A 27734-nucleotide genomic window follows, 5' to 3' on the forward strand; every position below is an offset into this window, starting at 1 on the left:
ACACAAATTTGTCTTGCACTCTCTGCTCTTGTACTTCGAGTTGTTGAGCATGGAAATCCAATTGAGAAGCTTTTTTACAGTCTCCAGAATCTGCAGAGCCAGGATGATGGCAATATGCTGTCCTGGAGATGCTTACTGTCCTACCTGAGGAAGTAGTTGACAACCAACGCACTGATTCTAAAACAAGTTCATCACAAAAAAGCCATATTGCCAAGAGGTTTAGAAAATTTTGGTCTGATACATTCTTATATGCCCTGTTTTCTTTCCATTGCCTCTCTTGCTCTCTCTGACTTCCATGCACTCTTTTTCATTTTCATTATGTAGCTTCTCTCGCATACGCCAATGGTTCTTGAGTTCTTGCTGCGGCAATCTGAAAAGAATTTTGATGGTTCTATACAACAGCAAGAAAAGAACAGAAAAATATTGCGCTGCTTGTTGAGCTGGGTACAAAATTCTGCTTACGACTTGTTCTAGTTGAAGAAATGCTGCATACATTAGGGTCACACAAGTTTTTAGAGGGTTTGCTTGAGTGACATTTATTTGTGCTGCTTCATCGCCCCTTCCCCTGTGCCCCTATGTTGAGTTACATCAAAAGTTTTCTATTGTCTTTTGATATTATACTAATTTGACTAAGCTTTCTTGGATTCAGGTTAAAGCAGGTTGCTTCTCTCTGATTCCTCAGGGCACATTGCCAGGTCACCCACCCTTCTAAATTTTATATTCAACTCATTACAGGTACTTCATTTCCAATGTTTGTATTTAAATTAAGTATTCTTACTTTGTTAAGATTACTAATGCTTAACTTGTATCTGTATTTCCGGGGAAGGTTCCTTTATCATTTGATCTGGCCATTGAAGTTCTTATTGAACTAGTGAGCCGACATGAGGTATGGTTGTCTGCTTTTATAGATGGACATTCAAACTCTATTTACTGTGATGGCATGTGTCAGTATATGTTTCATAATGCTTAATGATTTTTCCTTTTGGTGTATTTATTGTGCTTAAAATTTATTGTGGAAATTAGAGTTGTTTTCCCGTTATTTTTGGGACCAAACATGAAGAGTGAAGCACCTTATGTGGGTGTTACCTGAACCGAATACATTGTAGTAATACTTTTTCAAATACATGCATACTTCTCTGGCAAGAGACTTAAAGCTCCACCCTCAGAGGGTGGAGAGTTTTTTGGTCCTTAGATATGGTCAAATGTGCTTACTAGAACCTTTGAAGTATGTAGTTTTGCTTGCTTGCCCTTTGGATGAATTTGGGTCGATGCATAGTTGGTTATGTATTGTGGTTATGTCTACAAGTGTCACATCACTTATGACAGTCACGATACAAGGCCAAGTCAACTCTTAGAAATAAGATATGAGCTAGGTGGGGTACGTTAAATGAAATGTCAAATTCTTATTTGCATCCACATAGCTATGAAGACTATGCCAGTTGAGAAAAAGACTAATATTTTGTCTGGCTCAATTAGGATATTCTAGGTGTAAATCTTACCAGTTTGCACTACGTTCATCTCAAATTTTTAATGTGCAAAGTCGTTTGAATATGAAAGATCCATCTCTTTTGATCTGTGCTTTTTGTTTAGGGGGTGCCCCAGGTTTTATTATGCAGAGTACATTATCTCAAGGAAGTACTTCTTTTACCAGCTCTTTCAGGGGAGACGAGAAAATAATTGGTGGCCTTGCATGCTTGCTGTCAGAAATTGGGCAGGCTGTAAGTGTTAAATGAGAATTGATGCTCCAAAAGATTGTTATAAGTAAACAGAACTATTTTTTTGAATTGTCAAATCCTCTTCATGTTAATCATTTATTGTGTTGCCCGTTTGAAATTTCATTGCTTGTCTAAAGTAACATTGGAGAAATATCCTCTCTTCTTGAGAAAATAAGTATCTTATGTTTCGTGGAAATATGCCAATGATGCAACCATATGCTCATTGTTTTTATCATTTGTCTTGTTTTTTATCCATCCATCGTATGTAACTAGTCCCCTTCTTTGAATGTATGCTAGGCTCCATGCCTTATTGTTGAAGCTAGTCCAGAAGCCCTTGCACTGGCAGATGCACTCTTGAGGTAATGACTCAAATAATTCTTAGTTACTTATTGCTTTAATGTTTTTTGTGCATTTTCAAGCTCCAACTATAGCTGGTTTTATGGACTTGCTTTATAATGTTCTGGTTGAAATTTATATTGGATTTAATAATTGAACTGAAGAGCTGCAATTCAGGTACTTGCATAAGCATGTTCAGAAGGCCCTTTTCTTGGATTATCGCAATTATGTGTATTTATGGGGCATACTGCTTCCTGTCAAATTAGCTTGCTTAAGAGTTTAACATGCTGAATACGCATGCAGATGTGTGGCATTTCCAAGTGAAGATTGGGATTGCAGACTCAACATTGCAGTTTTGGTAATTTTGCCTTTGGGTTGACAATTTTTTATTTAGTTTGCATTACCTATGTCCTTTATTGTTCATATGCTCGTGTGATCTCTCCTCCCTTCCCTTTCCGTGCTCTTAAATTCTGTTGCTGTTTCAATTTAATGCACGCAGCTTTCTGTTTGATTATTGGTGGCAACACTAGTACATGCACTTTTACATCCCAAAATATTTGTGAGAACAATAATAGATTTTTTGTTTTTGGTTCTACGATACGAATGTTTATAGTTTACATCCTTGTGGGAGCAGTCAGTTTAGAGATTTTGTCTCAGCTCATGAGCGCCCAATATACTGTCTCAGGTCCACTCTTGCTAGCTATATTCTCGGCCTTGATGAAGATGGTGCAAAAAGTAGGAAACATGTGGAAGGCATTTTTTCATCTGTGTTCTCAGCATTACTTGATTCACTTTTATTACGTTCTCAGGTTTCTTCTTTATCTATTTGGTTTTTACTTGTTGCTGCTTTTCATTTGGTGGTATCACTTTTATGATTTCTGGCTTATGTAATTATAAGTGGAAATAATGCTAGGATGAAATCTGCTGCATAGACATCACCCTAATCATGAGACTGATGCTATGACATGTCTGGAATTCCATGTCCTGAGAATCATCCGCCCGCACCAAACACTTTAAAAGAAACCGTGGTAGCTATTATGGCATGATGAACAGAGATGTTGTTATAAATTGTCTAGGAGAGTGTTTGGCTTGGACTTTTGAGAGCCCAAAAGTGCTTTTGTGAAACAGGCTTTTGGCAAATGTTGTTTGGGTATTTTTCTTTGTGATCAGAAAGTTCATTTCACAACCAAGCTTTTAGATGCTAAAAGCCCATTTTTGAAACGCGATCTAGGGTACTTCTAGCTTTCAGCTTGGCTAAGGTGTACCTTTGATAGACAGATTTTTGACAAACTGAAAACGAAACACACAATAAGAGATCCTTAGCACTCGGTTCTTACCTGTTGCCTTGTTAGTGTCACGTCTTCCCTTAGTGTTTTTGAATAGCTGGGATTTTCATTTTCTTTTTGGAGCAACGATGTAGTTTTAGGAGCACATAGCTTAGCTAATTGATCTTCATGAATTTTGTTTTGTGTTGATTAGGTGTTGAGATATCTTATGTTTTAACAGATTTAATGTTCTAATTTTATCTTCTTGGGCACTTACAGGTAGATGATTCCACGTATAATGATGAGAGCAGAGTGATTGATTTACCTGATGGTCTGGTCCATTTCAGGATGAATCTAGTTGAACTTTTGGTGGATATCTGTCACCTACTAGGATCTGCCATTTTTATGCAGAAGGTGCTTTTCAAAAGTCTATTTCCTTCCACTCTTTTTTAACTCAGCTTTTTGTGTAGGTTTGATGTTTTACACATTCTAGCATGGGATACTTCATTTCTTAAATAACTTATAATATCCAATTGTAAACTGGTGTGAGCAGAAGAAAATTCTTCTGTCTGATAATGTGGGATCATTAGTAAATGGACAAGTTAGTTATATATAAAATTTATTATTTGAAATTTGAATGAAGTTTTTGTTTTGATATGACGGAACTATGATAAGATTAATTGAAATCTTTCCACTTGAACTGCTCTTTCCCTCCTTATTCAAATCTTGATCTTGAGCATGGCGATCTGTGCTACTGTAGTATGGCTGACCAATTCAAAAACCTGTACAATTCGTCTGTTATGAATTAGTTAAAGGAAGTTCTGATAATGTTCCTACTTCATTTCCCTCACTTTGAATATCATTGTCTCTGCAGCTATTTATTGGCGGCTGGGGATCTCCTAATCTGCCAATCCCGTGGAAGGAAGTTGAAAGCAAGCTGTTTGTTCTTAATGCGGTTTGTATCACTATGTTTTAGTTTATGTACCTTTATGCTTTGAGTGGGAAGTTTTAGTTGTATGCCATTATAAACTTGCTTTTTTAGGAGAAATATACTGAGAGTCTAGAATTTGTTTATTTATGCTTTAAAAACTGACGCTGAAGATTTAACATGAATTGGGGTATTGAGTACTTCTGGTGAATCACTAGTAAAATGAGATTGGAGAATATTGGGGGCACAAAATAGAATAGACAATTTTTTATAGGAATATGCTGGAAGATTTTGTTTCTTTTTTCGTGCTTGCTTCTAGGTTGGGTTTTATCTTCTGCGTCATTGCATTCAACAGAGAAAAATCTTTGTATCTTTGTGTTTGGCTTAAAAGTACAATTGTGTTCATGACAAAATTGTCTTACCATGGAAAACCCCAATTTGTCATTTTGTCTTGAACAAATCAGTATAATGCCTGCTTCTTTCTATTCTGCATGCATTGGTTGCAAATTTGCAGTTTTCATGTTTAACACACGATAATCTAGTTATATATGAGTGTGTATATGTATATGTATATGTTTTCTTCTAGGTTGCTGAGGTAATCATACAGGATGGCCAAACCTTTGATTCCTCTGTAGTAATGCAGTTGGTGACAATGTTGTCAACTAAGCCTTCTGATGGGCTGAAGGGCTTCATCTGCATTGTAAGCTTTATATGATTTTTCCCTCATTTCTTCCATTGGTACTCATTTCTAAGCGGCATGCTGTTTTTTTCCCTTCTTTTTATTCCCCAAATAATTTCATTTTCTCCTTTTAAATAGGTATACAGATCTCTGGCAGACGCTGTTGGTTCCTATTCTAAGTGGATATCTGCTTTTAAGTCAAATTTTAGGCCCTTGTTGTGAGTACTTTTACTTTTTGGTCGGGATAGAAAGGTTCTAATGGACTATTTGGTGCAATTGTTGCAAATTACCATATGCTTCCCTTTTCAGATATATCCAATCAGGTTTTATGAAATTTTGTAGCTGAACCATAGTGATTTTGTTGAATTTATTTGGTTCTTGCTGATTGACAATATTTTATGCTTTTTCTTCCTTGGTTCTCACATTTCCTATTTTTACTTTCAGATTATTTCTTGCTATAGGGATTTCAGAGCCTCTGTCTTCAAATGCTTGTGCTTCTGCTTTGCGTAAAGTCTGTGAGGATGCATCTGCAGTAATTTATGAACCTTCAAATTTGGAAATTGTAATGTGGATAGGAGAGGTGAGCTACTCTTTAACCATAGTGGAGTAAACATGAGTGAGAATATTTTTCATCGATCTGTATTTTGTGCATGTGTTGGGCACCCAACCGGGGTTGAGAATCCTTATCCAAAAGGTAACTATTGAGGTGGGAGATTCAATCCATTTAGGTACCTGGTAGAATATTCCATACTATTCAATGTGAGACTGGTTCCTATCAATCAATCCCCTTTAGAGAACCAACATCCTAGCAACTAAACTCTAATGTTCCACTTAGCTTCTTCATAGGTGAGAACCTTCCATGGCTAGGCCTTTCTAAAATTGTTGACTATGAACTCTGATAATGATGGACATTAAATTTTTTTTTCTGGGGGGGGGGGGTGGGGAGACTCTTCTGTTTTCTTTTCTTTTTTTTAAGAAGTGGGGTAAAAACTCACTCGCAAGCTCATTATTGGGAGGAGAGAGCTGACATAAGTACCATATTGGTTAGAGCTAGTGGCATGAGAGCTCTCTTATGAGTGGGAGGCTACGGTTTTGATTATGCTTTTAACCTTAGGCGCTTTTTATTCAAAAAGAAAATCAAGGCGATTTAGTGTTCTTCTTGGTCCTGTTTCTTCTTGTAGGGGTTAGAGAAATGGCATTTACCTTTGGAAGATGAGGAAGAAGTTGTGAATGCAATTAGTCTAGTCCTTGGTTCTGTACCCAATAGAGAACTAAAGGGCAACTTACTGGCTAGATTGCTGACTTCCAGCTATGAAGCAGTTGGAAATCTGGTGAGGTTCTTTTCTTGTTTAATTTTGATAATCTGAAAAACTGATTGCTGGTGATTTCATCTTTTTTCTTAACGGCCATCTTTGATGCTTTTACTTCATCACCATAAGGATAGAATTCTTAAGGAACTGAAGATGAATAAGTAAATAACTGACCCTGAAAGAAGAAAAATGAACGAACGAGCGAATGAATAGGGGCTCGTAAGTTACATCTGATAATTCCTGCTTAAAGATGAGGAGCATCTGTGGGTTAACCTTGAATCTTAATTATAGACCCTTTGTAGTTTAGCTAGTATTCAAAAGGTCTGTTGAATGGCTATTTGATGTTTTTATCCCCTTGTAAAAAATATGTTTCTGATCTCCTGATAGCCTCTTGAGTTGGCATTTTTTTTTTTTTTGGTCATTTATTTTATACATACCTGTTATTTGAATGATATTTTGTGCTAACTATAACTCTGTTGGGGAATGTCATTTTATAAGCTTTCGTTGTTTTCTGCCCCATAGGAAGTGGTAACCTTTTGTTACATCATGCATTTCTCCCATACTTCTTCTGTTATTAGCCCTTGAATCGCTTGTTTGATACTTCTATGTGGATTTTGTCCTTCACTAAGGAGATCTCGTGTACTATAATAATTGTAACTGTAATAATCCACAAGACAATTTATGTTCAATTAAGAGTCTGTAATATTTTTCAGGTCGATCCAGACTGCAGCCATTCACTTAAGCAGAATCCAGCCTCTTATACACAAGCGTTGAATGCTGCTGCTAGAGGGTTGCACAGGTGCACCGGTGATATCTTTTTGGGATGTGTGAATCTAAGGGCAGTGGAGTGTATAATTGTTCGCAGGCGGCTTGTCAAATTGTTTTAATGATTATATATATATATATATATATATTTGGTGCCAATCACAGTTTAGGTTTTGCATGTTAGCATTAGGTTTGGAATTTGTTTATTCAAACCATCTAGTCCATTTTTTCAGGCAAAAAAAAAATCTGGTCCATTTTGACCCAAAAAAACCATTTGGTCTGTGAAATAGTTAGTTCCGCATACATCTCCACATACATCTCTCTATTTCTGTTTTCATTTTTGTCTTCTTTTGAGTTTTCGGACTAAACTTTTATAATTCTCTCTCTTCTCTTTTGGAAACGTCTTTAAATGTTGGTCCTCTCTCTTTGATTGCGCTTTGTCAATTTACAATCAGTTGATGGGAGGCGGAAGCACTAATGTCTTCATCTTCGCTTTCATATTAAGCCATGGAATGACTTTATTTAGATTGACACCTTTTGTTTAGATACTGCATTAGTCTCTGATGGAACTAAGTTATTCACTCCATTTTCAATAATACGTAATGATTCATTATTTCTTGCTTTTGGATTCACATTCTTTGTTTTAATCCTCAATTATTTATTGCTTCTTTACTTTTATTGAAGCTTCCCTGTGTGTGTACCTATAATTTGTCACGGTCTCTGGTTTTGTCTAGCCTCTCATCATGATCCTTCAAATTCAGAATGGGAACTGTATTCAGTCATCTTGCTATGTCTGGGGTGGCCGAACCTGCTATGGATGACTCCATTCTTTCGTTGCTAAGTGTCTTTTGGCCCATTCTGGAGAAACTTTTTTGTTCTGATCATATGGAGAATGGCAATTTATCCATGGCAGCTTGCCGAGCTCTTTCACTAGCAGTTCAATCTTCAGGTATGCTTGCCCTCGGGTTGGACATGTTTACCAGTTGATTTGTCCCACTAAAGGAAAAAAAGAAAGAAAACTTATTTTTCTTTCTTGAAATGTCCAGGTCAGCATTTTGCGGGGCTACTATCTAAAGTTCTGGACTGGCTTTCAACAAATTTTGTCTTGTTTCAAAGTCACGATTGCTATATTAGAACTGGTACGCTTTCTTGTGGCATCTCCTGTTCATTTCAGAAATGTGATCTAGAGTTACCTTGTGAGGGACTCGTAAGTCTCACGAACCTCCAAGCCCTCTCCAATCACAACCTGTTTTCATTCCTTTCTCAAAGGCCTCTAGACTCCCTAGCCCAAAAGCTTTGGTCCATCACCTTGCAATATGGATTTGAAAATGCCAACCCCACCTAGTGGTTGTTGTTGTTGTTGTGTGCGTGCATGCATAGTGGGATTTGGTGGACTGTCCCAGTACGTATGGAATAAAATTCAGATGATTATAAAAGGGCTGAATTAAATTACATTAAGGAAAGAAGGAACCTTTTCTTTTGACACCATTTTTATGTCTAAACTTGGAAATGCTTGCAATCGTATCCTCAAATTCAGAAGCAAATTATTTCAATGGAGTGCATAATTATTAACATATGAGAATGCAAAAAATTGAATTTTTGTTGTTTTCATGATAAAATAGGGTTGTACTCTTGCTCACTTTTTGCCCTGGAACCATTGCTATTTGTCTAATTATATAACATTTTTCAGCTTCTATTGTCATTGAAGAATTCGGTCACAAAGAGGAATATGGGCCTTTATTTGTCACAATTTTTGAAAGATTTACTAATGCAGCATCTGTAATGGCTCTAACTTCCTCGTACATATGTGACCAAGAGCCTGATCTTGTGGAGGCCTACACCAATTTTGCATCCACCTTTATTCGCTCCTGTAACAAGGTTTTCTTTCACTGTCTTCCCTTTTCTTTTCCTTTTTTGGGGTGGGAGCTGTAGTGGAACATTCTTGAATGGAATCTGGATATATTCACCAGTTGGACAATGTATCTTAGGATGTGCTGGCAACTTCTGGTTCCCTTCTTGAAGTTTCTGTCCAGAAAGCAGCTATATGTTGCACAGCGATGCATCGTGGAGCAGCTCTTGCTGCAATGTCGTATTTGTCTTGTAAGAGAAAATCATGCTGTTTTTAAATTTGTTGTTGAAATTGTGGGTTCTATTACTTGTGCTCAAGTAGGACTAATTCTAGGGAAGATGATTGACGTTAAGAATATGTACAAGCTAGGATTCCTCATCTTAAAGGGGTATTGGAGATTATTTTGTATTCATTTTAATTAAATTGTCTATTTATTTTATTGATTTTTTTTGTTTTTTGTTTTTGGGGATAATACTTCTATAGGATCAACTCAAGTATTCTATTCTTTTCACGAGAAGATATGATAGAATTATCATTAGGTCATGTCTCTTGCTGACTCTTTTTTTGCTGCCTATTACCCAACTTCCACTTGATAAAACAAGTTTAGAGGATTATTAACCCCGGATTTCTCCAGGTTTTATGAATATCTCCAACAATATATTTTTTTTCAATGAAGCCTTATTTATTTTTAGACTATTTTACCCTTCGTTGATAAACATAATGGTATGAGGAACAAGAGTTTGCCTGTAAAACAAGACAAAATAAAATAAGGTTACTTAAGTAAAATATTGGTAGGTTTTGCTACAATCTAGGATATGAAATAACTTTCTTAATCTTAGCATTAAATGACATATAATTGGGAGTATTCGTTTTTATTGGTTACATGAGGCTGATTAATTCCTTTCTTGACTTTTCAGGTTTCTTAGATGTGGGCTTGGTCTCTTTGCTGGAATGTGCAAATTGTATCCTTGAAGGGTCATTCAATGCCATGGCCATTCATGTCATTTCTCACAGTGGCGAGGGGCTTGTTTCCAATGTTGTGTATGCTTTACTTGGTGTTTCTGCAATGTCACGGGTTAGTCTTATTGGAACTTATAGTAACTTTATTGTTTTAGTTTTCTTTATGGCTGATAAACGTGATTTGATATGTAAAAGTAGTTGAAGAAAGTGGTGAGCACTAATGATATTGTCTGTGTGTGAATTTTTGTTGTTTTATGAAGTAGTTCTTGTTGGTATGCATTTTGTGTAGAAAACAAATCCTTGTTCTTCCAGAGGAGTTGTTAGCCTTGATTTCCCTGTAACGCATGGTCTCTTAGATTTAAGTTTTGGTCTTTATGGAAAGAAGTTAAACCTGTCTTTTGTTGCTTCTATGTCTCCAGCAAGCATTAATAAGACTGAAGCAAAAGAATTTCATATACAGGCTTTTGGATTCAGTATATTCACTGTACATTTTTTTTTTTAAAAAAAATGCATTTACATCCTTGCTTAAATCCTCAAAACTAGAAAACAAATACTGCCTTTGTCAAACTGTAATGGTTTTCTAGTATCTTGGTAATCCCTAAAGAAGGGTCAAGTTTTTTAATCTTTCCTTTTTTCTCTTTTCTCCCTTATTCCTCGTGTTCTGATCCATAAAATCTTTCTTTATAGGCTTTACTCTTAGCTTGTCAATTTTCATTGAGAAGCCAACTAAGAATAATCCTGTGCATGCTAGGTTCACAAATGTGCAACAATTTTGCAACAATTGGCAGCGATTTGCAATCTATGTGAAGGTACCACCTGGAAGACTAGACTATGCAGGGAAACTTTGCATGGATGGCTACATTCAGCGGTCTCTCTCTCATTTTTGGCTTATATAATTTATTATTTACGTTGTCTTTTGATTTTCAATTGTTTTTTTGGCGTGGCCTCAGTAATAACCAGCATATAGGTTCGCAAATTCCCCCCGCCCTACTATTTTCCCATTTTCAAGAAACTTGAGTCTGGTCACACAAGTGTTTCTTTGTTCTCCTTCATCATGCCTTCAATTTTGTTTAGGAAGAGTTGGTCAGGCAGCTTCTTCCTTTCTGGTCAAATTAGATTCCGGGTGGCTTCTTTTTAACTTGAACTAGTTCTCAAGTGTTGTAGTGGCAACTTAGATGGTCTCTAGTCTAGAAAAGTGAGAGTCATGGGGGCATTGGTTGCGTCAGCTTAAACATGCCGGAGACACGAGCCACGTGGGGAGCAGTTCATCCTATTTGTTCACTAACAAGATGAAATGCATTCATTTTGCTGCTGTTATGTGTCCATTTTTAATTCACTTTGAGCTGAAACAGCTAGGTAATGTTAACTTCGCTGATGAAATGAGCGCCAAAGAGGATACAGTTGAAGGTCAACTTTCTTAGTAGTGGGAGAATGACTGAAGAATTAGGTTTTAGAGTGAGTAATTAGTAAGTGGTTCATCAATTTAAAATTTAGTTTGCTTTTTACTATAAGATTTGTGATTAACTTATTCTTCAATTTTTTCAAATTAAATTAATGTATAGTTATTATTTCATAAAGATTTTTCTTGAAAGTTGTTAATTCCCTGAATCCAGCACGTTCCCTACTTGATCCAGCTTGACCCGTATCCCAAAAGTTGTCCGTTTTCAAGCTAGGCTCCATCCAACTTGAAAAATCTAATTCATGATTTTTTATATTTATTTCTAATAATTCGTGCATTTTTTCCTGGAGTTTTAAGCTTGTGTTGAATATGCAATTTTGTTTTGTGAACAACAATATTACCTACGTACTCCTCTAAATCGTCTATGAGCTGATTATGATTTTGTCAAGGCCTAGCTTTCTTGGATTAGGTAGTGTCAGACTCAAGCTTGGTCCATCAATTGTTTGCGGTTTTAGTGCGGATTGAAACCTTTCAACAAGGGCGTTTTCAGATTCCTGTATGTAGTTGTTGACGTATATGCATCTAAGGATATGTTAACTTGTTGAAACTGTAACTGAGTTCTGTGGGGGATGGTCGTTTGATATATCTCTCAACTGTCTCGTAAAAGTTGAGGAATGTAGAGTATTTGTTGGTGGCTATCTCAGGCCTCAGCAATCGGATTTGATATCTATTTGGACTTTTCGTCTTGTGGATTTCTCGCTTCCACTTCTTTTTCTTCCTTTTTCTCCATCTGGCTCAGTTTGATTGACAATTTGAGTCATCAGGTTCAGGCTTTTCCTGCTGAGTACCTAAACCAAGGAGAAGCAGAAACTCTAGTGCCACTTTGGTCCAAGGCCCTTGCTGATGCAGCCTCCGACTATATAGAGAGCAAGAGGTCTGATGGAGTAATGAGGAATTTCGGGCATATGCAAGGGAAGGGTGGCAGAGTTCTAAAGCGACTTGTTCGGGAATTTGCTGATGCTCACCGAAACATGCAAATTTAACTTGATTGCTGCATAAATATTTCTAATTTACTGACCCAATCCATCATGCAACCTCAAGAGTTGATTAAGCACTTTGCCTTTTGCTTAAGGAACCTGCGAAATTTGGTCTACTGATGAGAATTGACACGGTCGATTGCTTCTGATGCCTGCCACTGGAAACACCTCTCCGTATACGAACATTATTTTTCCGTATTTTTTCCTCTGTACAGTATCATGCCCCCAATTTTGGTAGCCCTTAGATGAATTTAGGAAATTTTACCCCCCGGCTCAAATTGAAGTGGATACGGAAATGGAATAGAGATTGAAGGGAAAGAATTTTCCATTGTATCAGGACGATCTGAATTTTCATCACGATGACAGCGCTGTAGATATGTTCCAGTCCTAGAATGCGCAAACAATATGTATGTTCAACCTGTATATTTTTGAGGGAGGTTTCGTCAATTAAATGTGAATTTTTTTTTCCTATTCTTGATTATTCTGTTCATCATATATTATTGTTGAAGATATGCTAAGAAACTATTGAAGGTGGACCGCCATTACCAATTTTGGAAATTGTGATGCTTATTGTGTAGGTAGGATCATTCATTTGCAGATTTGCTCTTTTGTTGACTAATCAGCCATTATTTGATTCAGTGTGGATTATTGTTTTGCTAAGCAAATGTGAATTTAAATGGAGTAATTGGCAGGGGAAAAGTAAATGGTTGGGTGAAGCACGTGCCATGCAATGCTGCTGTTGTTCACGAGATATTGCTGAATTCCACCCTTCTAATCAATCTGTTGGCAACATTAGCAAAATTAATAATTGGTCATGAATTATAACTTTATTGGAGGGTAGTGAAGGCACCAAATTGAAAGTAGAGATATACTAATATTCAAATCATGGTTTTTCCAGAGGATATATCATATATGTAACTAATTAAAATGGATGTATGAATATTTTAGACGTGCCAAAAGCATATTAAACTTCTCTTAGAATATTTGGACTTGGATTCTCTCCACTACCTTCCCATCCTCTTCCCCTCCACTACCCTTCTTTTCTCTTCACAACCATTGGATCAAAATTCTAATGGTTCAGATTTAACATCTTATAAAAATAATATTATTAAAAAAATAAATAAATAAATTTAAACTGTTAAAATCTGGTCTGAAGAGTTTATAATTGTAATAAAAAGATTAAAAAAAATTTGTTTTATAATAACAGTCTATAGTTATGAACTGTTCAGATTAGATTTTAACACTTTAAATTTATTTATCTATTTTTTATCATAATATTTATTTTTATAAAATGTTATAAAATATTAAATCTGGACTATTAGAGTTTTGATCCAATGGTTGTGAAGAGAAAAGGAGGGTGGTGGAGGGGAAGAGGATGGTAAGAATAGTGGAGAGAATCCAATTCCAGAATATTTTGTCTCTTGGAAAATACATATTCATTTATTCTTATGTTTCATACGGTGAGTTAAAATATTTTTAAATTTTAAATTTACCATTATTTTGATCAAATTTATTTTATTTTTAACGTCACTAAAATTAATCAAAAGATGGCTTTTGGTAAGGGTGAAGAAATGGGTTACAGACAGAATTCAAGATACAGCAAAATTCCATGATCAGTCAAATTAGTGAAACCAAATAATTATTTTAAATATATTTTAGTTAGGAAAAATAAAAAAAATACCATCAAAATAAGAAAATTGTAAATTAGGACCATGATAACATCATGAGCTTTGATAATTATAGTATGAGTTTTGACAACAATTTTTAATTTTTTATAAATGAGTCCTTGTATGTAATTGTTTTATTTCAGTAGTTTTTATTGTGATATTTTTTACATTTTATTTTTATTTTTAAATAATCTGTTAGAATAATTTGATTCATTTTTGCGACATAAATAGATTCCTTCCATCGAGCATCAATCGACTCGGACACAAAACAAAACGGAAGTGTGGGTCCGGAAGGATTACACAGCTTGAAGCAGCTGGAGTAGCGGTAAGTAAAAACCCTAAAGTGCAAAGGAAAGGGGATCAGAGATTCTCCTCCCAGGAGTCGTAATCAAAAGGTGCATTCTGAGTCGCTCTTCAAACTTTTTTCTTATTATTCGCTTGAATTGTGATGGTTGATGGGCTTAATTTTCTTCATTTTATATTTCGATTTGTTCAGCTAATTTTAGCATGCAGGATTCTTTGAAACTTTCACGGTTCAGAAAATGGGCTGGTCGCTTGCTGTTCCTATTTCTTTTGCTTTTGTTTGGGAAAGAAAGTGTACAAACTTATTTGTACTGAGTCCTGGTAGCAGGGTTGTAGGAATGCAAATCAGTGGATTTTATTTGCCTACTGGCGGGTCAATCTGAACTGATGTAATTGGCTGGTCAAATTGTAATTTGACTTGAGTCTTTTAAGTTCGATTAGAAAGCCGATAAGGTCTCCTGAAAGTAAATCATATTTCTCAAGATGTAGGGTACAAGATTGGGAAGGATGGTTGTGACAATTCTTGGGTGCTTATAAAATAAAAAAAGGAAAAAAAAGAAAATAAAAAACCTTAGACTGATTGGCCGGGCTTGCTGATGCGTTATCTTTGGGGAGGGGGAAGGATTTCATAGGCTGAACACAAGTTAAATTCATATCCTTGCTACCTGCGTGTTTTTTCCCATCTTCACTCCAAAAAGAGTCAAACAAGTGTGATCCTGCCTCTGTTGTTCGGCTTCTTTAAAATACTTTGTCAGTTCCAAAATAGGGATGTGAGGAAAATTTCATACGGCTCAGCTCAAATTAATTCCATATCTTTCCTATCCAACAGCGTTTTTCTTTTGCGTCTTCACTCAAAAAGAATCGTTAATTGTAATCCTGCCTAAGAGGTTGCGTTGTAATACTTTCAGTTAAAAAAATACGGCTCAAATTATTTTGGATAATTCTCAGTCAACTGTAACATTTTATACTACTATAGTACCATTTCGCATAGTCCTGTGCAATCATTGGGATATTCGTGCATGCTAGCATACGACATGCAAATACTATGGAGCAGAGCTAGCTATGGCATTTTTTGGGGTTTGGTTAAATCACACTTGATAGCCCTCTTATTTAGAAAAGTACGTCTAAATCTTTTGACATTTTGGTATGTGTTTTTTTTTTTTGGGGGGGCGGGGATGTTTCAGAAGTACATTTTGGTATATGTTGCTGAAACCTATTTTTGGAAGAAACACGTATTGTGCAGAAAGCTAACTTCATTGTGAGAAAGTAAATTATAGGGGAGATAAATGTAATTTTCAAAACCTGAGAAGTATCGAGTGTATTTTAGCCACATTTTTGGGGTGGTTAATGTAATCTACTTAATGAAGCATGATTTGGGGCTGCAACACAACCTTCAGGATGACTGTTGTTTAGGGTTTCTTCTTGGGTCCATAATCATTGGGAAAAGATAAATACATGCAAAGGTGCGGATTTACAGATTTCAATTCTCCCATCCTTTGACTTAAAACAGATTTATAGCAAATAACTTCGTCTTCGTTGTGTTGGTGTTTGCTTGATTATATGAAGTGCATAATGGTTGGATTTATATATTGTTTCTATGTGGTGGTTTACAGTCTTTGTTTTCCTTTAGATTTGCTAATGTACATATCTGCGGTTATTTGTAGGCTAGTCTTCTGTTGTAACCAACAATGGCAGATGGTCATGAATCAGACAAGAATATTGAGATTTGGAAAATTAAGAAATTAATCAAGGCATTGGAATCTGCGAGAGGTAATGGTACCAGCATGATTTCTCTTATTATGCCTCCACGTGATCAGATTTCCCGGGTCACGAAAATGTTAGGAGATGAATTTGGAACTGCTTCAAACATCAAGAGTAGGGTGAACAGGCAGTCAGTTTTGGGGGCCATTACTTCTGCTCAACAGAGGCTGAAGCTCTACAATAAGGTTCCTCCAAATGGTTTGGTTCTTTATACTGGAACCATTGTTACTGAAGATGGCAAGGAAAAGAAGGTGACAATTGATTTTGAGCCTTTCAGGCCCATCAATGCTTCACTTTACCTGTGTGATAACAAGTTTCACACCGAAGCTCTTAATGAACTTTTAGAGTCTGATGACAAGTTTGGTTTTATTGTTATGGATGGAAATGGAACCCTTTTTGGTACGTTAAGTGGAAATACTCGTGAGGTGCTTCATAAATTTACTGTTGATCTACCAAAGAAACATGGTAGAGGAGGGCAGTCAGCTTTACGTTTTGCTCGTCTTCGCATGGAAAAACGGCACAACTACGTTAGAAAGACTGCAGAACTTGCTACTCAGTTTTTCATCAATCCTTCTACCAGTCAGCCTAATGTTGCTGGACTTATACTTGCAGGTTCAGCTGACTTCAAGACTGAGCTGAGCCAGTCAGATATGTTTGATCCCCGTTTACAGGCCAAAATATTAAATGTAGTTGATGTTTCTTATGGCGGGGAGAATGGTTTCAATCAAGCCATTGAACTATCTGCAGAAATCTTGTCAAATGTGAAGTTTATACAAGAGAAGCGCTTGATAGGGAAATATTTTGAGGAGATCAGCCAGGATACTGGGAAATATGTCTTCGGAGTTGATGATACATTGAAGGCTCTGGAGATGGGTGCTGTGGAAACACTCATCGTGTGGGAAAGTTTGGATATAAATAGGTATGTGTTGAAAAATAGTTCAACTGGTGAGATTGTGATTAAGCATTTGAACAAGGAGCAAGAGGCTAATCAAAACAACTTCCGAGATTCAGCCACCTCTGCAGAGTTGGAGGTTCAGGAAAAGATGCCTTTGCTGGAGTGGTTTGCAAATGAGTACAAGCGGTTTGGTTGCTCGCTGGAATTTGTAACCAACAAATCTCAAGAGGGATCACAATTTTGCAGAGGGTTTGGTGGCATTGGTGGCATCCTTCGCTACCAGCTTGACATCAGATCATTCGACGAGTTTTCTGATGATGGAGAGGTGTACGAGGATTCCGATTAAGTTCATCCTGCAGTTCCTCAGTAATTTTGGATAATTGAAGGAAGCATGATCGCTTTTATGTTTCATAGTTTCTAATCATTTGGATTTTTTGGGTATAAGACATTCTCTTTTGGTGCTTCATCCATCACATATGTATTATTTAATTCTTCTGCCCTTTGCTTCCTACATATACTTCTTGTTGGTCAATTTAAGAATATGGCAACTCAGCCAGCCTACTAAAAGCATAGAATGTTTGCTCCAGTCTCCTAGATTGAGTTGGATTTAAGCGTTGTCGGGTATGGATACTTGCCCTGATTGTGTCAAATTTCATTTGGAAACTAAGGATCGTGATATTAGTACAAGTTATTAATAAGTTTATACATATAATTAGTTAATAGAATTTGAACCCCGAGTTTCATTCACTGTCCCACCTCATCCTTGCTACTTGACCATTGGTACATCATGCCAGGCCAGCCCTAAAATCTTGGAGTCGCATGGTACTTGTATGTAATAAGTTAGGTAACTATTCCTAGTAGCCCTTCGAAGCATTTCTTGAAGATCGGAGCGGTTGAATTTTCTGTTGTCTAGGACGCCAGGAAACGGGTCCCTACTGCATAGTAGATGTTTTGAATGAAGTTACTCACTTCCTCTGTCGTGATTTTCACATGGCAAATTAAGATTCTCCAACCCAAGCATCATCCAAGGGAATTAAGTGATCAGTGTTGCACGGCAGATAAACGATTCTTAGTGACAATGGTTCAGTCATTGCACTGAAGGCTAATCCTAGTGTTTTCAGATATTTTTATGCGAACACAGAAAGTAGGTTTTGAGTCAGATATTCAGCGGTCATTAAGCTAGCCATACAAACCCACCAATAGGTATCTAAAATTTTGTAAGTCCCATAATAATTTTACAAAAGCCCCGTGTTCTATTATTTCATTGGCCACACGCAACATCAAACGACCGGTATGAAAATGAGGACAAAACTACTAGAAATATCTTATTCTCCAAGATTCTGAGGTCCCAAGCGGCCACGAAATAAAAGGCACAACAATTTCATAACAATCAAAAACTCGTCCTCTTGCTGCTCTTTATGACGACATTGGCAAAGCCTCTAATAGGTCAGTTATGCCGGTATTATACCTCCAGATATCAGAGACTTGGGAGATTCAGCAATCAGCAAGTTGTATAAGTTGATTGACCACGTTTGGATCTGAAAGGGTACTTGTGTCTCCAAGCTCATCCAATTGCCTGGAAGCAATTTTTCTCAGGATTCTTCGCATGATCTTTCCGCTCCTTGTTTTTGGGAGGCCAGGAGCCCAATGGATTTTGTCAGGGGCAGCAAAAGCTCCTATCTGAAAAGTCAAACAACAGAATTTGAAGTGAAGTCATGGATAGAAGTCACATAGGAACATGCTCTGACAAATTGCAACACCGTTAATCTACCTGACAATATTTAAAGTAATGAAATTGCAAGTATAGAATTTTTCAATTCAAGCGCCAACTGAAATCACTTATATGAGTAGATTTACATAATTAATTCCACGACAGCTATTACAGTTATTCTCCACCAAATAATCAGGTTCTCACAAGTCACTTGCACAACTAATGAAAAGGTCTGGAGATGTTGAGGCCACTGTATGGAATCACATCACTAGAAAAAAGAGAATGCGAACACAAAATGATACCAGATTAACACTTAAACACTGTACCTGAAAAATTCTCCATTTTATTTCTTTTTCCCTAATAATGTCATAGATCCAGACATGATCTAAGAAAAATTACCATGTAAGCCTTAACTAACTAAGCTACTAATTGATAGTATCAAAACATGTGAGTTTTACCAGTGTTTTATCAATAAGAGGAAAATTAATGGAATAAGTAAAGACCTGCTTTCGAACTGTGAGTATGAGGCTCTTCCGCAGCTCTTCACTGTAGGGAACACCGTCTACAAGAGTGACAAATGCATAGATACCCTGCCCTTTAACCTGCAGAAATTTAGATAGTCGATTCAGACACAGACGTGAATCCCTTAGCTATAGTGTAAAGACTAAAACTTTTCCCTGTGTATATGAGTAGTACACGAACAGAAACTACAGGAAGAGTGGTTTATAGAAACATACCTCATGCTCAACACCAACCACAGCAGCTTCTGCACATTGAGGATGTGAAACTAGAGCCGATTCCACTTCAGCTGTGCCAATACGATGCCCACTGCACATATCATTTAAATACTACATTAGACGAGATATCAATGAATACTTCATCAATTTCTAAATTCTTATTCCCATCAACTTTTTCTATTAATGTTGAATTCCTTTACATATAGAACTAAGCAAGATTGAGCGAAAATTTGCTTATGCAACACAACAAATACCTGACATTGATGACATCATCCACTCTTCCAGTGAGCCAGTGGTATCCATCTTTATCCCTACAAAATAGAATTGCATAGGTTGAAAATAAATATCTCGTTTTTGCTGGTAAAACTAGAAAAATAAAACGTATACAAAATAAATTAAATCGAAGACAACAGAAGATGCTAGAAGCTTTGCACATCACGAAGCAGACTGACAATTTAGCATCTATTGTTTTGTAAATCACCGACCTGCTGCAGCCATCACCAGAAAAATAATATCCGGGAAACGGCTTGAAATACGTTGTTTCATATCTTTCATGATCGCCATAAAGAGTTCGGAATGCACCAGGCCATGAGTTTTTAATACACAGATAACCGCTACATTCACCTTGTATTTCAACACCTTTCTCATCCACTATGACAGGCTATAGTTAAAACAAAAGTAATCAATGATAAAGGCATTGCAATATTCTAGTGAGTAGGTGAAACAAATTCATTAAACTATAATACTAATATGTAAGGAATGCATAAAAGACCTGAACTCCAAAGAAAGGGAATGTAGCCGAGCCAGGCTTTTGGGGCCAAGCACCAGGTAGTGGAGTTATCTGCGAATAACAATAAAATATATTAGTCTTGGAAACTCAAATTTTAAGTATATAATAATAATTTCTATCCATTTTTAAAAGTACCATGAAGCCACCAGTTTCCGTCTGCCACCAAGTGTCAGAGATAGGACATCTTGAATCTCCGACTACATTGTAAAACCACCTAGAAGAGAAAGAAAAATGATTTAGATACGAAGTAATAATCAAGCTGCAATTGGTTACCCGGGGGGGGGGGGGGATATATACTAACCTCCACGCACTTGGATTTATGGGCTCGCCAACACTTCCCAGAACTCGTAATGATTTCCTCGAGTACCGGGTGACATACTGCAAGATTTGCAACGCTTCAGAAAAATGAATAATAAGTATCAATCTAGAACTCTAGACGTGTGACGATCTCCAAAAAATTTTCCCTTCTATTATTCGGTCATACAGAACTTTATCAAAAGTATCAGCTCAAGATATAAATGACGGATCCTATTCCTATAAGGGGCAGAAAAGGTATCAATTTACCAAATTCTTTAGGCTACAGAAAACTAGGATATATGATCTGCAATGTTAGCATTGACCAAGAGTACTTGATTTCTTCTATCTTAGAAGCAGAATACCAGTTTTATATTTCAACATTAGATTCCTTCTGTCCATTTTGACGTAATATAGATCTACTTGCAATAATTTACTTTCCATAGTTCCTTCTAGAAATCTTATGAAAGAAGTATTATTGGCATGAATTCACATACTTCGATAGTTTATGGAATTTGGATCAACATAAACATAAATAAGATGAATGAAAGGCCAGAGAGGGAGATAAAAACATTAGCCATGTCTGAAATATCACCAACACTGCCTATTCCCAATATCCTTTTTTCACTTATTCTCGAACTTTTCTTCCCGAAGGATAGGAGTAATTCTTGAAAAATTCATCCAAATCTTTTCCGTGCGGCAATGATTATTTCATACAAAAGACGTGCTTCAACCTAGCCATGTACTTTGACACATCATTCCGAGTATCTGACGCACAAAGTAATGGATAATATAGATAATCAATGATATATAATTTCTTAAAAACCAGTTATTCAAAAGGTAAACAACACTGATTTAAGGCCTCATGGCTTATGCCGCTAAAATCCAACAACAGTTTATTACTACTGTGACAAGAAGGCTTGAAGAGAGTAGTAATGATTATGAATGGAAGATACTAGATAGATCAAGAGTAAGTGGACAAAAACTACAAAACGAGCCTGTTAGCACTGATAAGTACATATACAATACATCTAAGCCAGTTATTTATATAAAGAAGAAACTATCAATCTCCAGAAACAATTAGCAACAAATCAACTCATAAACCAATGCACTGTGCACATTTAAGTACAGAAAGATTTCTTGCCTCATCACCATCACGCATGAGCGACCGCACCAATGTGGGAGCAGTGTAGAATAAGGTCACCTTGTATTTGTCAACAATGTCCCAACTGCGCCCAGCATCAGGATAATTGGGAGCCTGAAGATAAGACAATTATGTTTCCAATAGATTACTAACGAAGCACCTCTTTGCCAAAAGCTTGTTCGCAATTTTTGAGTGAAAACGCCAAATTAAAATAACACTTGATGGTGGAAAGCACAGTAATTTTTGTGATTCCAAGACAGTTTAGGAGAATAAAAAGACATGATGTGCGGATCCAAACAAATAGCTCAATGGTTATAAATACGCTAAAGCTTAGTAACAGTTCAATTTTACTAGGAAAATGCAATGTTGTTAGTCATTGAATATTCTATATCTTTTCTGCGAGCTTCAAAAGTTTATTCAATATTTCTCAAAGCCTTTTAACTTCATCACTCTGTAGCTGGTAGAAGTCTAGATTCAAAAAATTGAAATTTGTGATTAATTTTTCTTCTGCCGTAACATGTCTCTAGGATGCACTTTTAGCCACACCATATGCACATAAATAATTATACTATGTTTAAACTTAAATCCATCAACCCCGGCCGAAAAAAAAGTTAAAAATCTATTACCCCTTCGTACAAAACTACTGTTGCACCGTTGAGCATTGGTCCGTAAGTAACATAGCTGTGCCCAGTAATCCAACCACAGTCAGCAGTACACCTACAGTCAAAGTATAAAGGTGTTGAATTAAAGGCACCAATCTGGTTCTTGATCAGGAACACCCTCAAAAGAAAAGACATCAAGGGCTAGCTTTCAAGGATACCAGTAGACATCAGATGGTTTGTAGTCAAACGCATACTTGAATGTGGTAGCGGTGTACACCATGTAGCCACCTGTTGTATGGAGGACACCCTTTGGAGAACATATGTTAGAATACGGCAATCACATGTAAATGAAAGTACTGCAAACAAATACCTTTGGTTTTCCGGTACTCCCACTTGTATATAGCAGAAAAAGTGGATCCTCTGCATCAACCCATTCCACCGGACAAGTGGTTGGATATCGAGGCATGACATCCTGAAAATCAGTCACAAATCAGCAAACATTAATGAACATTTACCATGAAAATATAAAATTTATTGGTCACAGAAAGTTCCGTGTTAAACCTTACAAGAATAAACAAACAAATTCCAATAATTAAACAAATTGAAATCAGCAAAATCGTGAATTTTCTTTTCCATGGGCACATCATAAAGGAATTGTTGCCAAAGTATAGAATAATCTCATGCTACCACTACACTTAGTAAAACATAAGAGCGCATAAATGCAAAGAGAATTTAAATTATAACCTGCCACCATATATCTCGTCCTTCCTGCCATTTTGTATCTTCCCTTTTCATTGCCGATTGGTTCTCATAAGTTAAGCATACATCTGGAAGAAAGGAATAAATACAAAAGATGAGAACATGAAAGTGGGGAAAACAGAGATAATTATTGGCAGCCTCACTAGCTATCAATCAAACATACTTAATGTTTAACCCTTTTTATAAAATAATGTTTGAGGATATGCCATGAGTGCCATGAGAAGTATGATGCCAGAAGTACTCGATAACTGAGGAATAGAGTACAACAATGAATTGATAAACAAATCATTGATTTACCAACCTACAGAGACCCCATTTTTGGCTGACTCATTAATAGCAGCATCAACTATGTCTTTCAGTTGGATTATCTTGGAGCCCCTTTTAACAGCATTGCAAGTAATCACAACTTTCGGTTTACAATCAATGATTCTTTGTACCAGAGATTCTGCAGAAAACCCAGCAAATACAACCTAAACAAATCAAAAAGCTAACAACTGTTAACCCAAAAGCCATCTGAAAATAATCCACAGACGGATAAGTAAAAAAGTGGAGGAAGAGGATGGACTCAGCGTAATACCGAATGAACAGCACCAATGCGGGCACATGCAAGCATTGTGATGGGGAGCTCCATCAGCATGGGCAAGTAAATTATTACAGCATCTCCCTTTCTGACACCAATATCCTTTAGGTAGTTTGCAACCTGCAGGTCGAAATAGCTTCGATCATCCAGCCAACTTCTGCTGATGTGCTCCAACAGAAATAACATTCAAGCATCTAAGTGGAGATTTTTCCAAGTAGAAGCATCTTATTTAGAGTCCTGTGACACAGACACGGAAAGAGGAACCTCATAACTGACCTGGCAAACTTGATCCAGGAGCTGTGCGTAAGTCAAAGTACCATCTGAACCAGGCTCGTTGCCTTCCCAGTAAATGGCTATCTTATTGCCAAGTCCAGCCTCTACATTTCTATCCAAGCAATTGTAACAGATGTTGGTGATGCCACCCTTGAACCACTGGAAGGAGCAACAAACGTACGCAGAGACACTCACGCCTCAGCCGAACGCTATAAAGCGAGATCCAAATGGGAAATGATCATAAATAACAATACCTCAATCTTGATATTGCCCTTCCTAACATCAAAATTTTCGTCGCGTACTTTATCACCCCATTTTTGTTTCCAATAGAACTCGGATGCAATGTCGGACCAGAATCCTGCCGGGTCCTCTATGGACCTCTTGTACATCTCCAGATACTGACAGATCATAAATGCAAATAAGAAACCTCGACTGCTTAGAAATCAGTGTCAATGAAAAGAACATCTTTTTGTGATAGAAAATCAGAAAGTACAAGGCTTAATTTTGAATCTGAACAGAGATCAATGGAAAGACGCTAGAACCTGTTCTGGGGACTGAACGAGTGCTTGGCTAGAGAACTCCTTGCTGGGAAACACCAATTCGTTCTCTTCAGTAGCGAGAGCTTCACCGAGAACCACAGCGTTCAGTTTCGAAATGTGACCAGCACCTGATGGCAGCTCCGTCATGGATTCTACGTGGCGTAGGAAATTGTTAGTGGTCAAATTCGAAGCCATGTTTCGCCTCGCTACTCGTAGATTCCTCCTCCTTCCGCTACTGATGTTACCCCTCCACAAGGGAGAGACAGAAGAAAGAGAAAGCGATGAAGCTTCAGAACGAGATTCGCTGGCACCAGCCGGAATAGCCCGAACAGGGTTATAAGACGTGAGAATCATCCTGGCACAATCGCCAACGGCTTCATAAATGATGAAATTATTTTTTTTATTTAATTAATTTCTTCGTAGAATAACGATAATGATCGGGATTTTCCAATTTTTTAAGGACATAAACATTAAAGTGGGAGAGGTAGACCACTGCAGAAATTTCTCTGTCCAATAATTACTTAGTTTCATTTCGTCAAACATCTAAAAACGATAACTTTCAATACTAGGACCCTGTTTTTTATGACGCTATGAGTTGGAGAGGACTGTGCCCAGCATGTCCAGAAACAGAGAAGGTAGAGGATATTGCATCGTTCCCAATCTTAAAGACCTATTTTAATATTCTTTATCAACCAAAGGTGATGATGACCATTAATTGGCATGGTTATACCAATTCCATGCAAAGTCGGAGACTAACCTTGGGTGGCGCGTTGCTGGAGGATAGCTCGCGCGATTTGAATTTGTATAAGATATGGGTTTTGTTTAATGATATCTTCAAAGGCACAGCAAAGACTATCATGGAAAAGTTCAAAGAAAAGAGGAAGATGACGACGACGACGACGACGAAGACAATAAAATATTGAATTTCTACCTAGAAGATGTAGGTTTTATTTTCATGGGATTAAAAATGAGGCAACGATGAACACACGAAGTTGACTAAATATATAGGGGTATATATAACTCATTGCTTTCATCACCGGACGTATAAGTCATCTCCGATGCTGTCGGTGAAGTTTTCCCCGGTAAAAACGGGAAAGGGGTAACAGAGACTTACCCAACTTACTGGGAAACACGAGCCCCGGGACTGCCCCCATCAAAAAATTCAGGGACGAGGAAATTGACGATTGAGGAACGATTAAATACTATGATCGTATGAACTGTGTGCCTGGACCAAAAAACAAAGTATGAACTGTGTGGCGTCGGTCTGGCGCCCCTGGATCCTATATTGCCTGGGCTTGAGTTGGGTTCCAATACGCAGAGCATTTTCGGCTGCATTTTCACAGGTTATAGATTCGATGATGATGATGTGCTGGAGATACGGTGTTGATTGGATTTGGCGGTTGACATTTTATTTCCTTTTTCGTTAAAAAAAAAAAAGGAGTTCCCGGCTGCGGGGTGTTTCAAAAACTGTGCGCGTGACAGCGTATACAAACCAAAGACAAAAGAACAAAACAAAAAAACACGGAGAGAGAAAATTATTAATACATTTATATTACTCATAATTATTCACACAACTGGTTAAGAATATATACATATATTTGTCTTTTGACCCAAAAGAATATAACTTTTCTGCTTTAAAATCATACAACTAGTTTTAATACTCATAAATTATGAATCATAAACATGATATGTGAATCATTCATTATAAAGCCTTGAAATTTGTAGATATGCGAGACCCTTCAAATTATAATAATTTTCATGAGGTGTCAAAATTCTTATCACTTGAACCCCATTTAGAATCATAATTAAAATCATTTATAAAAGTGTTTCATATAAATCAAGATAAAATTTATCTTATATATTTAGCTTGTATTTTATAAATTATGATTAAAATGCTGTTTACAAATCATTCCAATGGGGCTTAATCGATTTGCATTGCATCAGTTTTTATGGGATTGTTTATTTTCATATATGGAATTATTATACCGCAATTGGTGGGACTAAGCCAAACCGGGAAAAAAAAAAAAAGGGTTCTTAGAGGAATAGTATGGACATGGAACATCTTGTTCGTACTCGTTGGTCAGAGTAAACTTCTATATATTTATAAACTACTCCTGTTATCTTTAATATATGTCTTAATTATTAAGTTAATTTTGATTCTAAATATAAGATATATTTCTTATATTTATAAATATTTTCTAAATTACTCCTGTGAATGTTCCCTCAATCATAATTAAGTAAATAAAAGAAGGTAAATATTAAGAAAGATGATTATAGTATTTTAGGAAAAACATGTCATATTTTTTATAATTAACTAACTTACCTAACTTTCTTAATTTAATCAAATAGTTAAATAAATCTTATATTAAAAACAGGAGGAGTATTGTAATTAGGTATTTAGGAATTTATACATAATTTAAAGAAAAGAATGATCGGCACTTACTGTAATGAATATTTTGTATATTTACTATCTGTTACTGTGATAATTGAACGATTTTGATAATACAATAATGAAATATTTCGAATCAAAGAATTATCACGTTTTTCAAATTTTGGTGTTTGAGATAGAAATTGGCGTGCCTTCCGCGGCAAAAGGCTGAATGTATGCATGAGGGGAACAGAGGATAAGGAATATGTGGAGAAGAAAAATCACGCTTTGTCTTTTCGTATAGATTTGTAGGCACTTTTTGGGCCCCTTTCGATGGTCATCACTTTTTGGTTGCGAGAGGAAATTTCTGAACTTTCGGCCGTTGCATTTTTTAATTTTTTTGGTGACGAGGGGCATTCACGGAATAAGCCGCCAAATCCTACAGTAAATCATGGAAAGTGACATTGAAATAATGAAATACTGATAGGATTTTTGTGAAAATGTGAAAATCTCTCTCTCTCTCACCAGCCCAAGTTTCACCCCGAATCTTTTAAAGTTTTATTATCATTAAGAATTAGTTTGATTTTTAATTTGATCTTAAATATAATATTTTAATTTATTTTATCTTTATATTTATATTTTTTTAAAATAGTCTTTATAGTAGCTATACATACTAAAAATTTCATGAAATAATAGTTCTAACTAATACGATTGATTAGTAAGGATATTTAAAAAAAACAATGCATATTTATTATAAATAATTAATTTAACAACTTTTTTAATATGCTCAAATTAATTAGTTAGCTCTTATATTGAAGATCAGGGGTAGTATAAAAATGGAAATTATGGAAGCCTTATAGGTTCATGAATTCAAGTTTTATCTTTTTCTTTTGTCAGCATCATGAATTTAAGTTTTAAATCTCATGAATTAAGTCATTAAAAAATTAAAAGATCAATTGACTATGTCAATTGCAAGGTAACATTTTCAAAATGCCCCTATTTCCTTTGGATCCCAAACTATTGAAATTGATATTATATTAAATGTTTTTTTTAATATTATACTAATTT

General features: G+C 36.3%; 2 protein-coding genes and 1 pseudogene across 3 annotated transcripts; 2 read left to right on the plus strand and 1 right to left on the minus strand.

The window, feature by feature from the left end:
* Window positions 1-206: 206 nt before the first annotated feature.
* LOC114746121 (importin-13-like) lies at window positions 207-12801 on the plus strand (annotated as a pseudogene).
* A 1385-nt stretch (window positions 12802-14186) lies between these two features.
* Window positions 14187-17536, plus strand: LOC114746123 (eukaryotic peptide chain release factor subunit 1-3). The gene is made up of 2 exons (XM_028934311.1): window positions 14187-14305; window positions 15878-17536. Exon 2 carries the CDS (start codon window positions 15902-15904, stop codon window positions 17213-17215), a length of 1314 nt encoding a protein of 437 aa, XP_028790144.1. The 5' UTR covers window positions 14187-14305; window positions 15878-15901; the 3' UTR covers window positions 17216-17536.
* Window positions 17537-18073: 537 nt separating this feature from the next.
* On the minus strand, window positions 18074-26956 carry LOC114746122 (acetyl-coenzyme A synthetase, chloroplastic/glyoxysomal). Of its 2 annotated transcripts, none has more exons than XM_028934309.1 (19): window positions 26952-26956; window positions 24302-24521; window positions 24014-24157; window positions 23763-23918; window positions 23484-23606; window positions 23208-23376; window positions 22892-22974; window positions 22518-22619; window positions 22366-22454; window positions 22172-22262; window positions 21546-21659; window positions 20409-20485; window positions 20243-20321; window positions 20090-20158; window positions 19803-19978; window positions 19572-19628; window positions 19318-19408; window positions 19084-19182; window positions 18074-18549 (listed from the first exon to the last, which is right to left on the minus strand). In XM_028934309.1, exons 2-19 carry the CDS (start codon window positions 24491-24493, stop codon window positions 18364-18366), a joined length of 2097 nt encoding a protein of 698 aa, XP_028790142.1. In that variant the 5' UTR covers window positions 24494-24521; window positions 26952-26956; the 3' UTR covers window positions 18074-18363. The 2 variants fall into 2 exon arrangements, with proteins under 2 accessions (XP_028790142.1, XP_028790141.1); XM_028934308.1 differs by lacking the exon at window positions 26952-26956 and adding an exon at window positions 25056-25142 and having other exon boundaries at window positions 24302-24653.
* Between the last annotated feature and the right edge of the window lie 778 nt (window positions 26957-27734).

This window comes from Neltuma alba, unplaced genomic scaffold, assembly GCF_004799145.2.
Source record: "Neltuma alba isolate B1F8T4 unplaced genomic scaffold, ASM479914v2 tig00004908_pilon, whole genome shotgun sequence".
Taxonomy (NCBI): Eukaryota; Viridiplantae; Streptophyta; class Magnoliopsida; order Fabales; family Fabaceae; genus Neltuma; species Neltuma alba.